Genomic DNA, 15,943 nt, shown 5'->3' with positions numbered 1-15,943 from the left:
ATAGTCTGTATCAGGAGTATTGTGCTAAGGAAGATGTACGTGGAATTTTTAGACTGGTGAAAGGCAGAACAAAAACAGAATGGTGATCTATTTAGGCAAAAAGTGGGACGGTGTTCCAGCTATTTACCTTTCTTGGAGTGACCCCAAAACTCTTGCATCTCATCTCCTTTGGAATGTGAAAATGCTGACTGCTAAGGGAAACTGGAGTTTAGTTGGAATCAGGTGTAGGTGTGTATCAAATATCTAGAGAAAAAAAATGCTGACCTGTAACAAGGATCATGCAAATCAACAGGTGTAATTTCCAAAGGTGTGTAAAGACTCACATGGATCAGTTTGATGAAAATAGTTCAGTTAGAGAACAAACAAATTCCCCAAGACAATATGTAATATTGGTACATATGCATTGTGTGGACTGCAAAGAAGGAAGGAAAATTCAGGAGACAACCCAAATGGTGTAATTCCTTAGAACATCTAACTCACAGTCCAACATATTCAAAAGTTATATGGTAGGAACAAAGAGAGGGGAGGTAGATGATGAGAAGGAGAGAAGAATGCAGTCATAAAACTCAATACACAGTCTACAGCCTACAAAATCAGAAAAACTGGGAAAAGGGTGGGATTGGGAAGAATGTGGAAAACGATGGATGTGGTGACATTAATCATGATGCATTCTATTTGCCAGACAGTGGTGGCTCATGCCTGTAATTCTATCTTCTCTGGAGGCTGAGATCTGAGGATGTGGTCGGAGGCCAGCCAAGGCTTCAGTATTTCTCTCTGTGAACATCCTTGCATCTTTGTTATATTTTTATCTGAGTTTGTGTCACTTGTGTACTATCAGTGGTACGATTTGGGCCAAGTGTTCCTTCTTTACAAATTTCCTTTGTGTCTTGGTATTGTATATCACCCCTTTATTTCCATTTTGCACTCTTTCAGATCTGCAACCTTTGATGCCCACTCTTTTGGTCTTACTGCTTCTGATGTCAATTTAACTAGTGACCAAACAGAGTGTAATCTCTCCCTATTGTTTGACATGAAAAGGATACAATGAGAAAGACATATTCAAGATATAAAGCAAGAGGCAATGTAACACACGGATAAGATAAAGCTTGTAAAATCACAGACTTGTTTTTCAATCTCAGCTCAGACACTTACTAGATGTATAAGTAAAAAGTATTGAGTAAAGGTCTCAGCCTTTCTGTGCCTCAGGTATAATAATAGTGTCAGACTAATGATGCTAATATGGATATTCGAAAAAACCCTACATTCTTTTTCCTATGTACATAAACAAGATACACAGATAAGCTTTTCTGAAATTAGCAAGAAGAAATATTAACATATCACTAGCAATATGAGGATGTTGCAAATAGGATTTTGTTTTTGCCCTTAGCTTTGTCCCATATTTTATTGGACTGAAATGCAAACATTTCCTTAGTTGATTAGAATCACAGTCCACAGCTTTCCAGCAGCAACTTGTTTTTGAGGAAGTAACATTTAGATTTAAAAGATGAGATTAAACTCATGTGGATTCTGCTGAATTTCTTCTCTTCTGTCTGGTGATACCTTACTCAGCTGTTGGCAAGTATTTAATCATTCTTTTCTGAGATTTAAATAGGATATAAAATTTTATGACATGAAGAATATCTTTGATAACTTTCATTATTTTTGATAGGATAATAGTACACAAGATGAAATATCAATAATGTATCAAAAGTGCATTATTTTTGGAAGAGTTAAGGTAGTTTGAAATTTATATAATAATGCAATGCTAGTCTACTTTTCAAATCCTACTGCTGACCTGGGCTTTTTCATGCTTACTTATCTTGTTTTATTTTGTTTCTAGACAGGATCTCACTGTTCTGGAACTTGTAATCCTCTTGCCCATGAGGATTATTGTTCTGTGCTTTCAGACCTGCTTTTACTGTAGATTTGTGTATTCCTGCATCTATTCTTCTTTGTGTTCAAATCTTCACTGTTTTTGCTTTTATTTTAGGGATATTTATAGCCTAGGGTCAGCATCTAAAAATTATAGACTAGAATATTTATTCAAAAGGAAAAGGAAGCCCATAATATTATGCTCCAGTTCCTTAATGGTCACAAATAAACAATGTCACCTGGTATTGGATAGAGCTTATGTAAGGATTAAATTCATCTGATGTAGGCATTCTGATCTCATTCTGAATGTGTGTTCAATTTAAAATAGTGGCTTGAAGATAAGAGTGATAACTCAAGTCTGTAATCCTATCTTTGTGTGAGAGTAGATACAGGGATTATAGATCAAGTACAATCCATTACTAAGAATTTTGTGAGAAGCCATCTCATCCAATGGCTATTCAGAGTGGTGTGCACCTGTATCCCAGCTGTAAAGGAAGAACAATCTCTAGATGGTGCCCAGGCTGCTCCACACACCTAAAGAGAAGCCCTACTTAAAAATAACCAGTGTGAAAGTGACTGGAGGTGATACTCAAATGGTAGAGCATGTGCCCAGCTAGTATAAAGACATATTGCAAAAGGGTCCAAAAAGTTGCTTAATTAATGGCTACAGAAAACCTACAATTTATATTTTAAGTAGTTTATACATTTGAAAAAGAATAAAAATACTCTTAAAGAATATTGAAGTCATGTATGAGGATATATACCTATGATCTTACCAAATAGCTAAGGTAAGAAGCCAGCCTCAAACTTTGCGTGGGCAAGACAATGTCTCAAAAAATGTACAAAAGGATGGGTATGTAGCTCAGTGTTTGGTCACTTGCCTAGCATGCAAGAATCCTCTGCAAAATACCAATAAACAATAACAAAAATAAGAAAATAAAAATGATTGTACTTATATTTTCATGCATCTTTCTCAGGTGTGAGTACTTTGCTTTTAGCTGAGAAGAGGCAGGCATTACAATAAGTAGAATTGTGCCCATTAACCAGGACCTGGCTATCTGACTTTCTGTGGCCTCATCCCTAGAATCTCAGCAAACAATATTGTGTAACAAATACAATCCTGGAATGTCATCTGAAGTATAAACCCAAAAGATCTAAATAAAATACTCAGACAAGTATAAGTGCATTTGTGTTTATAGTAGCAGTATTGAGAACACTTCAAAATATGATACAATATGAATGTCCATCAACATGTGAACTGATAAATAAATTCTGGTAGAATGTCAGTCATAAAATAGAATGAAGTACTTGAACATGCTACAATATACATGTGCTTTGAAAATATATCAGTGAAATAAACAAAATGTATTTGTGGTCACTAATTAGCTGAGTTAATGTATATGAAATATTTGGAATTATAAATTCATCAAAATGGGATGTAAATTAGTAGTTTCTGGGGACTGAAGGGTGGAAGTGACATGACTTTAATTTGGAGTAATGAAAGTATTTTGTAATTAGATAGAAGTGGTGACTGTTATCTGTGTTATTCTAAAGACTGCTGAAATGTTTACTTTAAATTGATTTATTTGGAACTGATGTGGTAGTGCATATCTGTAATCTTACTAAGTCTGAAGGTAGAAGTTTAGTGGAAGATCTTTTCCTAACAAACCAACTGAATGCAAAAAGGGTGTAGAAGCCATCCTGGGTTCAAACCTCAGCACTGCAAAAAAAACTTAAGTTAGTAAAAGTAAATAGTTAAATAATTTTATGTTATATAAATTCCATCATATTGAATTATTTTTGAAGAGCTTAAGTGTAAAGGTTGAAGTAGTATCCGATATTCCTATAATCAAAATTAGTTTATACAAGTCTACTCCATTCTGAGAGAGCAAAGAATGTTATTATCGATCTCAAGAAGACTGGTGAGGATTGGGAGTAATTTTATAGAGTCTTCTTGAATGATGAATTCAATTTTCCTCTTAAATATACTCTTTTTATTAGGCATTAGAGTATCTGAGCTTGTGAATAATCACTTTTAATGGCTAAGCTACTGTCTCATGTGCTGCTTTATTTTCCGTGCTGGCCTAAGATTTCAGTAGTTCTCATTGATCCATACCAGAAATCAAAACTGGAAAGCATAAGTGTTTCTCATGTGACAAATTCTGTATAGACAATGGGAACATAATTATACTAGCATAGACAGGCAGGAAAGGTTCATCAAGCTCAGCTGCTTTATTTTGGCTCATAAATGGTTTCGATTAGCCAGCCATATCAATAGGAAGATATAGATAGTTATAAATATGCTTTGTATTTTATGTGAGCCTATGAAAGCAAGTGGTGACAGTTATTTAAAATACCATATATAAGTGGTAACACTAGTGCTTTTCATATTTCTCCCATAAATTTCAGAATTGTTTTGATAAAAATATCCTTAGACTATTTCATTTTAAGTTTATGTTAAGTTTTAAACATATTGAGAGTCCTCCTTTTGTTAGCTGACAGTACATGTGTCATGTAAGTAATCTTTGATTTTTAAGACATCTCTGAAGAATGAACGTTATTACTACAATGAGGTAATGGAGTTCCCTGAAGTTGAGTGATCTCCTCTAGAGCATACATGGTTAGGTTCTAGATAGACATATCTATCTAGAACACATCACAGACTAGAACGTGTTATGTAGCTATTCTTTGGCATGATTTCTTATACAAAACAACACATGAGAATCGAAGTCTGCTATGACTGTTAGTTTGGCTTCCATCAGGAAACTCTATTCTGTGTGCTCACATTTCTGAATTACCCTAAAGAGATAAACTATCAAAACATATGTGGTAGTTTTGACATTGAACTGCCATGAAGTTAAGGATATAGCAGTTTATGAGAATGCTGAGATTTTGCAAATATTGGAGCTCCTGAAGTGGATGCAGAGGGCTCTGAATATGTGAAAACTGGGGAGAATTCTAAATTTAGGGCATGAGAAATGGGAACAACTAGGAACTTAAGAAGGCAAATAAAACCAAACTTGTATTCTTCTAGGTCTTTCCAAATTTGATGTTAAATAACTTTCATGGTAGAATTTCCTTTCTTCTTAGGACAGGAGTAATTGTCTTCCAATTGCTCTGTTTTCCTCATAGTATACCTTTTGTTGTCACTTCTCTTGCCTGAGATGCCCTTTCTGATTGCTCCTGTCTCAGCCTTTTCCCGGTCCTCTAGAAAGATACCATGTCATTATTCAAGAGTCATTTCACCAATTACTACAGTGTTTTCTGTTTTTATCTGGACCACACATTTGCAACTTACCATTTACTTTTGGACTTGGCTTTATTTTTTATGTGTTGATAGCTCACTTGTATCATGAACCATGAGCTCTAATAGGAGGTAAAATAACAACTTTGTCTACTTTTATCCCATTATATGTACTGGGCCTAGTATGGTTCTTGTACTTGCTTAACATGTTTGCTTGGCTATTACTCTACCCCTTGAGCAATGCTTCTAGTCAGCATTCTACTTGTTTATTGGAGATGGAGTCTCAAGACTTTTCTTCCCATTCCCATTTCTCCAGGTCTCAGTTCCTAGCTATGATACAGGCATGAACCACTAGCAAGAGCTAAAGATAGGCTTTGCTTCAAGCAGATTTTGAAATCCTAATTCTTTCAAGAAGATGTTCATTAATTAAGTATCGCCATTGATTAAAACATTGTGGAAAAATGCTACACCCACTTCCCTCCCAGAAAATTTCCAATGCTTATTTACATTTTCAACACTCTAAGTTCTTCAGTGGTGAGACTGATTTTTTTTCTATTTTTAGCACAAGACTTCTTAACTCCTGCACTAAATACTCTTTGGGTTTTTTTTGTGTTGTTTTTTTTGTTTTTGTCAGTCATGGGGCTTGAACTCTGGGCTTGGGCGCTATCCCAGTGCTCTTCAGCTCAAGGTGAGCGCTCTACTACCAGTTTTCTAGTGGTTAAGTAGAGATAAGAGTCTCAAGGACTTTCCTGCCTAGGCTGGCTTCGAACCATGATCCTCAGATCTCAGCCTCCTGAGTAGCTAGGATTACAGGTGTGAGACCCCGGTGCCCGGCCTTTTTTTTTTTTTTTTTTTGTCGGTCGTGGGGCCTGAACTCTGAACCTGGGAGCTTGCCCTGATCTCTTCAGTTCAAGGCTAGTGCTCTACTACTTAAGCCACAGTGCCACTTCGGGCTTTGTCTGCTTATGTGGTGCTGAGGAATAGAACCCAGGGCCTCATGCATGCAAGGCAAACACTATGCCAATGAGCCACCTTCCTAGCCCTGAAATACATTTTTTTTTATCATAAGGTTACTATTAATTTTTCTTATCTCCTTAAAATGTCTTTGCAAGTCATTTATTTACAGAGCTTTGTATAAAAATTATGCTAACAGTAATCACAAGTATGGGTATTATTTTTTTATTTACAAGTAGCATTTGAAAATACTAAGTGATAGAGCAGGTTGGGCTGGCTTGCTTTGTCAGGTATTGGGCAAGTCACTGCCTATATGTTCTCTTGGTGTGTGTAGGTAGTGGTGTGTCTGTATAGTATGGATACAATTTGAAATCTGATTGAGACTGAAAAGGGAATTATTGATTGGAATAAGTCTTTCAGCCTGATTATCTGCTAGAATCTCTGTTGCTTCTCATAATATGCTTGAAAAGTTTTATTTGTATCTCAAGGGCAATGAGCCTGGCCTCATTTACAAATATGTATGCAGATACCATCCTTGCACTATCTTTGCCTTCAGGCAGTCTTGCTGACTGTCAGCTTGCTTCACTTCCTCAAAAGGAAGAATATCCATTTCCTTGGAATTAGATACAGCATGGCCAAAGGGAAAATGGAAGTTCAGGAGTCACAGAATTTTATGTGACTCCCGACACTGGTCTATACCCATGAGTCAGTTTTCTTCTCTGAGCCTCTGACTCCATATTTATAAGCTGAGACAAACTCTTATGAGGCCATCTATTAGGCTAAACCTTAGTGTGACATGCTCAGTGCAGAGTTTGGGACTAAGGAGATACTCAGTAAATGCTCGCTCCCAGTTATTATTATTTTTGTATCAAATGGATCATCACAACAGACTACCAAAGGTTTAAAGTCATTCAGACAAAAATATCTTTCTCCAATAGTTTCCATCCCACATTTTAGGTTGTTATTTTTTAAAATAAATGGCATCTCTATCCTTTGTGTTCTCTGTTTTTATGAGATGGTTGTGAATAATGAGGAATAATAAGGAATGACTTATTATGTAGACAGAATTGTAATAAAAGCAAATAAATAATCTCAAGAATTTATTTTTAGAATTCATTGTAATCTTTTGGATGTAAAAGCAAGTTGACAATTATCCCACTATCCTTTAACAACAGGTAATTGTTCAACAATACCCCTCATTTTATTTTTTTTAAATATTGTTTCAAAATATGATATCAGAAGATTATGCATAGTATTTATAAAAACATACCATGGCAATAGCAAAATAGATAATTCTTGACATTTGATGTATCTTTAAGTATTTCTTATGTTTTGGTTTACGAATTCATTAAATTGTTCAAAGAGGACCTAGTGTCTTAAGGCAAACTTTCAGTTAGCTTTTAACTTTGTATCAGTATATTTTGTAATTTCTGCCACAGGCTCATTAAGTTTTAGTTTTGGATTACTTACTACCAGGTACAAGGAAGACAAATTCACCTTAAGGTTAAATTTCTAAAGATGAAAGCAATATCAACAAAAAAGCTGAATGACAAAATTCTTCATTGTAGTGTGGCTTGTAATGTCCAGTGTAATTTGTGGTTTGCAGTCCTATATGACCTCCATTTTAAAGAAAAGTTCATGCTTGTTACACTTGGTTGTTAATACATTATTCATGGTTATCTCTAATCATGGTTATCTCCAGCCATCCATCCATGGCTACATTGTTTCACAAGAAACCAATGTTTTCCCCATGAAGGATAACAAATAGGAATTTTACAGTAGAATCTACCTTTAAATGTCAAATTATGTCTTGGCAGTTGTTTGACATAAACATTATAAATAGCTGCAGAAGCCATCATTCTTTGTACTTCATTGATTTAGACAATGGGTGAAGTCTTTAGAGCTAAACTGAAATAAGTTCATGCAATGAACTTAAATGTTCTTTGGACTGGCCTTGATTTCTCATTACTCCGTCTCTGTCTCAAACTGGTTCATTTCAGGAGAAGATGTATCAGGGAGCCTCTGCCCAGTACCTCCTCCTCCTGAAAGGATGGCTTGTGAAATACCTTGCCGAATGGACTGTGTGGTTAGCCAATGGACAGTGTGGTCATCTTGTTCCCAGTCTTGTTCGAATAAAAACTCAGATGGGAAACAGACTAGGTCAAGATATATCTTGGCATTGGCAGGAGAAGGTGAGTAACAGAAAAAGCTCCGGATTCAAAAGTTCAATGATCATTCTTAGTAGTTCCACAAATAACTGAGAAGGTACCCTTAGGCCATTTCACTATTTTTTGAACCCAAATTAACAGCTTCATTTCCATGACCATTTTTAATCCTCTATTTTATCTGTGATGTGTTCACATACTCACATGAATTGTTTTAGTTCATACTTACTTTTGGTCTTTATCAACCAACTGAATATTATTGATTGCATTTCATAGAGATGGTAGCAAAGTTTGATTCACACACATACTGATTCAGATAACTGGGACAATTGGAAACATAATTGGATTGTCTAGTAAAAAAAAGAATTCCAAATTAGGAAACAGGAGATATCATTTCTCAACCAAGAACTGCCAACCCCATCAGCAAGCTAGCTGATCCATGGACCCTGGTTTCTGATCTGTCATGTTGGCATGCTAGAGGCAGGGAGAGAACATGAAAGCTGTGAAGATGGCTTTGAAGAAGGTAAAAGTACACTGGGAATGCTAATGGTGACATCAGAACAAATGAGAGGAGTCACTGCACCTATCACTTACCTCGTCCTTTCATGTCCTCCCCTGACTTGCTCTGCCTTTGGCTCCATTTGAACAAGATCGTAGGGACCCTGGCTGTGAGGAGCTTCTTAAACGAGATTGGGTTCTGTGATCCTAAGAAAGTGGGAACAGGGTCAAGATAAAGGAAGATTTTTCATAATCTTAAAATACAGTTGCTTCCCCTCTTATCTTTTGTATTTCTTGAAGGAGGAAAGTCAGTTATATGTAATTGGAACAAAAATAAGAAGAAAACAAAGTGAAGGTTACAAATCTTGGGCATTTGACCTGTTGAACAAAACATTATTGCATGGAAGAGGAGGCAAAGGTCAATATTTTTGAAAAAAACACCCCTTTTTACATTGATATAAAAATGTGAAAGAAGAGGCAGTAATGAAGTTTGATTATCTGATTCACCCAAGAGTGTAAGGATGCACATCTGCCTGGTTTCCCTGCCAGCAGATAGCACACTGTCAGATGCTATTTCAGAGTTTGAGGATGAGCTCCTTCCTGCCAAACTTTAACAGATACTACTGGCTTTCACAGATAGAAGAATGCACTTCTTGGTGGAGAATAAACACCTTATAATGGCTCTCTGAGAAAACCAATGTCTTTCCCAGAAGAAGGAGCATTTGTAATATTACCTCAATATTACCTCAATATTATGGGCTATTCAATTACTTATGTAGGTATAATAATAGTGAAAGAAAACCATATTTATGTGGGATTTGTAATCCACAGGTGGTAATTAACATTATACTCTATTTTGTGAATTCATATCAGTCATTTGGGAAAAAGGGGTATATTATATTATCCTCATTTTCTGGTACAAGACAAATATTTCTATATTTGAACTGAGAAGGGGAAGAATTGTTTGGTGCAGCAGTAGTCCCATAGGCCATGAAAGTGGCAAACACACACAGACATATGTGTATGCACATGCACATGCACACAAAATACACACAAAAAGAAGAACAAGGACAACATCAGAAATTATGTTTTCTGTTTTATTCTAATTTTTGGCAGGTGGAAAACCATGTCCTCATAGTCAGGCCCTCCAAGAGTACCGTTTATGCAATGACCATTCCTGTGTGCAGCTCTACTGGGAGACATCACCTTGGGGTCCTTGTTCTGAAAACACGTTGGTAACATCCCTAAATGCCACCATTGGCTGGAATGGAGAAGCGACCTGTGGAGTGGGCATTCAGACACGGAAGGTCTTCTGTGTCAAGAGTCATGTAGGACAAGTGATGACCAAAAGGTATGTTCAAGCTATTACTGAAAGTACATGTGTTCATTACATAACTGAATATTTTAGTTAAAAATATTTATTCAGTAGGTGACACATGTAAGATTAAGAATGCATTTGTTTTTGTTCTTGTTACTTGACCTTCAGAGACTGAAACATTTGCTTTAAACAAAGAGAAGTAGAATTATGGTATATATCATCCTGTGTGTTTATTATAAGTGTATTAATTAATGGATAAGAGTAAATTATGTACCATACAACAAATGTGTTTGGATGATCAAATGAGTTTTCTTGAGCTAACCTGAGTAGTTTTGGCTCTTCTTAAATCATATAAAGCCTATGTCACGTGTAGTTTCTAAATTTTGAATTATGGGATTGTGTTTTAGTCTTTTAGTTTCCATAGATCTTTCCTGCAGCAAACTAATATATCCAGTGGTTTTGATTGGATTCATCCATGCTTTCAAGTAGAATGAAAATGTGCTACTTTTTCAGAAAAGGTCATATAAAAATTTTAATATGAAAAGGAAAACATTAATATGGTAGCTAGAATAAAGAATTCAAAAAAGTTTAAGAAGAACTGCAGATGATGAGATAGGGAAATAGTTGACTGGATAATTGAGTTTATTGCTAGATGTGTCTCTAGATACATGTTGAAAAAGTAAAGCTAGGAAAAGAGAATATATCCAGTAATATACTATTTTTAAAGATTGACTGATGGATCTACCTATGAGATTTTCCTAGTGGCCATATCTGGAGATGCTACCCCAGCCATAGTAGTGGTGGGTCATCAGGCTGAGCCAGTGGAAGCTTTGGCCTATATTGGTAAACACAGCAACTTAGTCATTCCTCATGAATTTTCAAGATAACATAAAACATACCTATTTCTTCATGATGCTCTAAGCATGCAACTAATACTTGTTGTCATGGTGAGGCCTAGTGGGAAAAGCAAGAGGAATTGATGAAGCCAAGGCTCAGACAGAAGCAGAAAAGTAGGCAGAACAAATTTGTGGGCATCAAATACATTCCTCCTAACTCCTTCCTAACACTTCTGCCTTTTCTGAAAGCATAGGAAAATAACATTTGTTCTTCTGTCTAATCTAATGTTATTTGTGTCCCTACTCTTGGAACTAAAGCAAGAATAATTTCATCTCAAGCATCATGGTGAAGGGTTCTGATTCTTCCATGAGGCCACTTTGGTTGAATATAAAGAGAGTCACAGAAGTTCAGTTAAGAGAAACAAATTGCATATGAGAGAAATAGTGCAGGCAGACTGGATGCTGCCTACTGCTGGTGTCCAAACATCAGGGAGACAAGTGGCTTTGAAAATGCACTCAAAGATAACATTATTTAAAAGGTATGAGCAGCCAGGAAGACCTCTTGCTGTAAATGTGGTTTTGACAGGGCTGGTGTTAAATGTTCGGTGCTGTTGCAACCCCAGTCTCTGGCACAGATCTGTCATGAAGGTGGTGTCCCATAGAACTTTCTGAAATTCAGTAGTAAACTTGACCTGAGTGAAGAGAAATAATAAAGTTTGAGATGAGAGAAGCAGATAGTTATCCATTGCTTTAAGAAAATATACATTATCTAGCATGGTACATTTTAGCAACGACGACCTGTTATGATTAACCTATAAAGGTGCTTTTTGCCATAACCTTGAATTTTACTTGTGATATTTGGGGGTACAGTATATCAGATTGCACTAGTTGTGTTTTTTTCAACTTGTCTTGTACTCATTGTACTATCTGAACAGAATGGATCCATCAATGGAAGATCCATCAATGGAATTATATACACACATGGAAAATAGCATTTTATGTTATATAAGTCTGACAATAATTCATGGAGTTGTTGTAAAGTACTAAAATATCTTTAATTGTTTATGTAGACATAAGAACGCTTTTTATGAAAAGAATTTCAGTCCTGAGAAATTTACTACTATGGCCTAAACTTTCAGCTTAATAAAAGACACATGAAACATTTAACTGAATATAAAAATAAACAACTTAGGGGTAAAGTAAGCTACATTAAAATACTGTAAACTACTATTGGGTATTGTGGTAAGAAGATACAACATTCTTGAAATCAAATCTTTCTTTCCAAATAGATTTCAGAACTCAACTATGATAGGAGAAAACTATATGACATGAATATAATCTGTTTGTTTCTTAGCAAAGGGAATTGGAATTGAGACTAACATCTACTGAATAAAATTTAATCACCTCTTTAAAGACTATTTAGATGGGAAAAATTGAGTTAATATTTAAAGAGTCCTGGATATACCCTTGTATCTCATTATGACTTTGAATAACAGGGACTTTTTTTGTCGGTTGAGGGGCTTGAATTCTGGGCCTGGGTGCTATCTCTCAGCTCTTCAGCTCAAAGATAGCACTCTACCACTTGAGCCACAGTGCAGCTTCTGGCTTTTTCTGTTTATGTGATGCTGAGAAATCAAATGCAGGGCCTCATGCATGTGAGGCAATCACTCTTCCCAGTCTCGATAACAGTTTTTAAGAAAAGGTTCTTTAAGAGCATTGGTTCTTTCAAAATATGGTATTTCAAAATTGGTATTTCAAAATATGACATTACAGAATTTTACAGAACATTTCACACACTTATCTGAATTTATTTGAAAATTTATATGTATGAGAGTGTAAAATATAACAATGAGTATCTTCCAGTTTTGCTTTACTTCACCAAAATTTAAAAATGAAGTGTCCAGATGTTTCCCTAGCACAGACACATAGAACACACACACACACACACACACACACACACACATACACATATATATATGCATACACACACACACACACGCACACACACACACACACACACACACACACACACACACACACACACACACACACACACACATATATATATATATATATATATATATATATAAAGAGAGAGAGATAGAGACAGAGACAGGGAGACAGGAGAGGGAGGAATGTTAACATTAATTACTTCTCATTGCTAATGATGCTAAAGACTTAACCAAATTTTAATATATACCGAATGTATGTCTTCAAACAATCCTATTAAATATAAGCATCCTACATCAACTTAGTCAATTTACTTAATTAAAATTCCATGAGGTTATTCAGATTAATTGAGCTAAGAAAATGATACTTAATGTCCATTGAAGCACTCAGTGAGATTATCAGAATAAAAGTACTTCTTTTTTTGGCAGAAAAATGGGGGAGCAGTACTAGGAATTAAACTGTGGACATCTTGCAAGCATTCTACAACACAGGCCATACTCTCAATCCTTTTAATATTTTTAGTTTATTTTTCACAGTGTTTCTTTATAAAAACTTAAATTGTATCTATGTAGTTGTATAAGGGTTTTCAACTAAGTATGTCAGTTTATGAGTATACAATCCTACTTCTAGTTCCCAAGTAACTCAGAGAACAGGCATGGTGATACCTAGAGGCCAGAAAGGATCATTTGCCTTACTCTTGTCAAAAAATACTTGAATTGGTTTTCAATGGAAACTAATGAGGGGAAATAGATTCCCTGTAAATTGTGAAATCCTTGAGTGGTGAGTGAGACAGAAACAGGTAAAAGTAATAATCTTTGCTAAAAATACTTTATACAGAGAAAAAGAAGCATGTCTCTATAGAACGAATGAGTAAAATAATGTATTTTATTATTTTGTAAAGCCCATTGCAGAGAAAGGCACAAAGTTCCTTGCAACTTCTTGATTACCTGGAATGGTACTCTGGCATCTGTGTCATTCTGTAGGTGAGAATGTTCCTATTGCATGAGTAATAGAACTGATTGTATCAGAAAATGAACACTAGCTAGCTACAACTGAACGAGAAGTGAGAACTTGTTGGGATACTTCTGGTGTTTGGTTTGGTTTGTTTCATTATCCAGTGTCTTTCCATTGTAATGTCAAAAAGAATAATAGCAATAACAGAGATTAAAAACACAATTTCTAGCTTTCCAAAGTTCCTGATAAGATACTTCTTGCCTTTGCTGTGAAAACACCTGGCTTTTTTGTGTGAGATAGAGTAATAAATAGCTCCATTTAAACATTTAGTGTATAAAAAGTTGGCAGATTTGCCCCATCAACCTGAATGAGATGAATATGTCATTCCTGGGTTGGATGAGTGATCAGGGAGATGGAGCATTGTGAGCACATCATGAAAAATGGCAGGTCCCATGGCTCAATTTGATGCATTTCAGCCCAGTGCTGAAGCCTACAGGATGGAGCTTGCCAGTCAAGGCCAGGGAAATCTATGTATGGAAATGGAATATATTTGCTTTTTACAAAATGTGGTGCCATTTCATGAGTTACTTTATGCATTAAAATAGGAAGAGTAAAGTAGAAAGTAGAAAGGCAAAGAGCCATACTTAGCTTAATAACTTAAAATCTAAATGCATATTGTAAGGCTGTATTCTTTTTTTGGGGGGAAAGGTGGGAGAAATAAGCCAAATTTCCCCCCCAAATTAATTTGGATTTTAGTTTCATAATGTAAAATATCATATTATGACTCACTTTTCATTGCTAAATACCCACACGCTGAGAGAAGGTCATCATTTTACAGCAAGGTGTAATTTCATCATCAACACATGCAAAATTAGTGTATGTTTAGTGTGTATTGTACACCCAACATAACAAATTGTATTAATAGCACACAACAGTATAAACAGCAACACAAATGATATCCAAAGCCTTGTTTTGGTCGGTCATGGAAATGATACAGAAACTAAACTTACAGGTTTTGGAAGTGGATGACTTACAATTGCTAATAGACAATGTTGATTTCTTCAGAGACTGGTAGGATATTCATGAAATTTGGAAATACACAAAGTAGCAGACAACACACAGTTAAACAGGCAGAGGAAGAGGACTCTGAGTAAGAAATAAGTCTTATTGGCAAACGAGTAAACAGAACAATTTCCTACACAAGAAAATATTTGGTCCTATATCAGATTGGATTGTCCTCTTCCTTTCCTAGAAGGCCCTCCATTCATTGCTTCTGTAAAAAACACTGTAACCTAAGCCTGGACTTTGCCACCGAGAGAGTGATATTCTCTTTGTCTTGAAGATTAAAAGAGAACATACACAGGAAAAGGAGTTTTGTAGAGAGTTGGCAAGATTCCCAGTGAGCCTTTATTGTGAGTGATGCTAGTAGAGTCAATATAGTATCAATTCCCCATGAGACTATTCTGGGTTAAAGTCCCCACAATATAGACACCCTCTATAGAAAACCCAAAGTCCAGCACTACAAATATTTCTCAACTGTTTCATGAATTTGTAGGGAGGAACATTCAGCCACCCATGTGATTTTACTTCCATAACCCTCAGAGCACAGGGGAACAGGCACTACTCAAGCTGCATTATTCACTTTGTTATGTACTGGGAGAGGTGGGAGAGGGCTAAGAATAAACAACATTTAATAGTCGGGGTGTGTGTGTGTGTGTGTGTGTGTGTGCGCGCGCGCGCGCACAAGAGTGGTTAGTAATGATGTCATTGATAGGACTGAGTTTGTTAATATCTTCTGTGGTCCATACGTTTTTATTTTTATGCATTTTATCAAAGTATTTTATGTTCCATAGAAGTGAATAATACAGATATATTGATGATGGACAGCAATTAGTTATTATCATATGTCATCCACTAAAAAATCTATAAGATTTAGTTTCTGTATCATTTCTTTTTTTGAGATTTACAACTCAGGTATTATTTTTATTTATTTTTTATGTTTTTTATTGTGAAAATACTGTACAGAGGGGTTACAGTTATCTGAGCAAGGTAATGAGTACATTTCTCATCAAGCATTGTTGCCTCCTCTGTTTTTCCCCTACCATCTCTTCCCTCCCACTTCCACAGCTATATTCCCTCCCCCCACCCTGCG

At 35.8% G+C, this 15,943-nt stretch overlaps 1 protein-coding gene across 1 annotated transcript in view; it reads left to right on the top strand.

Annotated features, from left to right (window-relative positions):
* The window catches only part of Thsd7b (thrombospondin type 1 domain containing 7B), a 798,478-nt gene that overhangs the window by 367,777 nt on the left and 414,758 nt on the right, over positions 1-15,943 (top strand). Inside the window, exons 7-8 of the mRNA XM_070038225.1 lie at positions 8,071-8,262; positions 9,850-10,084. Of these exons, the coding sequence (XP_069894326.1) occupies positions 8,071-8,262; positions 9,850-10,084 (427 nt within the window). The remainder of the gene's footprint in view (positions 1-8,070; positions 8,263-9,849; positions 10,085-15,943) is intronic.

This window comes from Dipodomys merriami, unplaced genomic scaffold, assembly GCF_024711535.1.
Source record: "Dipodomys merriami isolate MVZ:Mamm:240054 unplaced genomic scaffold, mDipMer1.0.p SCAF_1, whole genome shotgun sequence".
Classification (NCBI taxonomy): domain Eukaryota; kingdom Metazoa; phylum Chordata; class Mammalia; order Rodentia; family Heteromyidae; genus Dipodomys; species Dipodomys merriami.
This window is presented reverse-complemented; position numbering and strand designations above follow the sequence as displayed.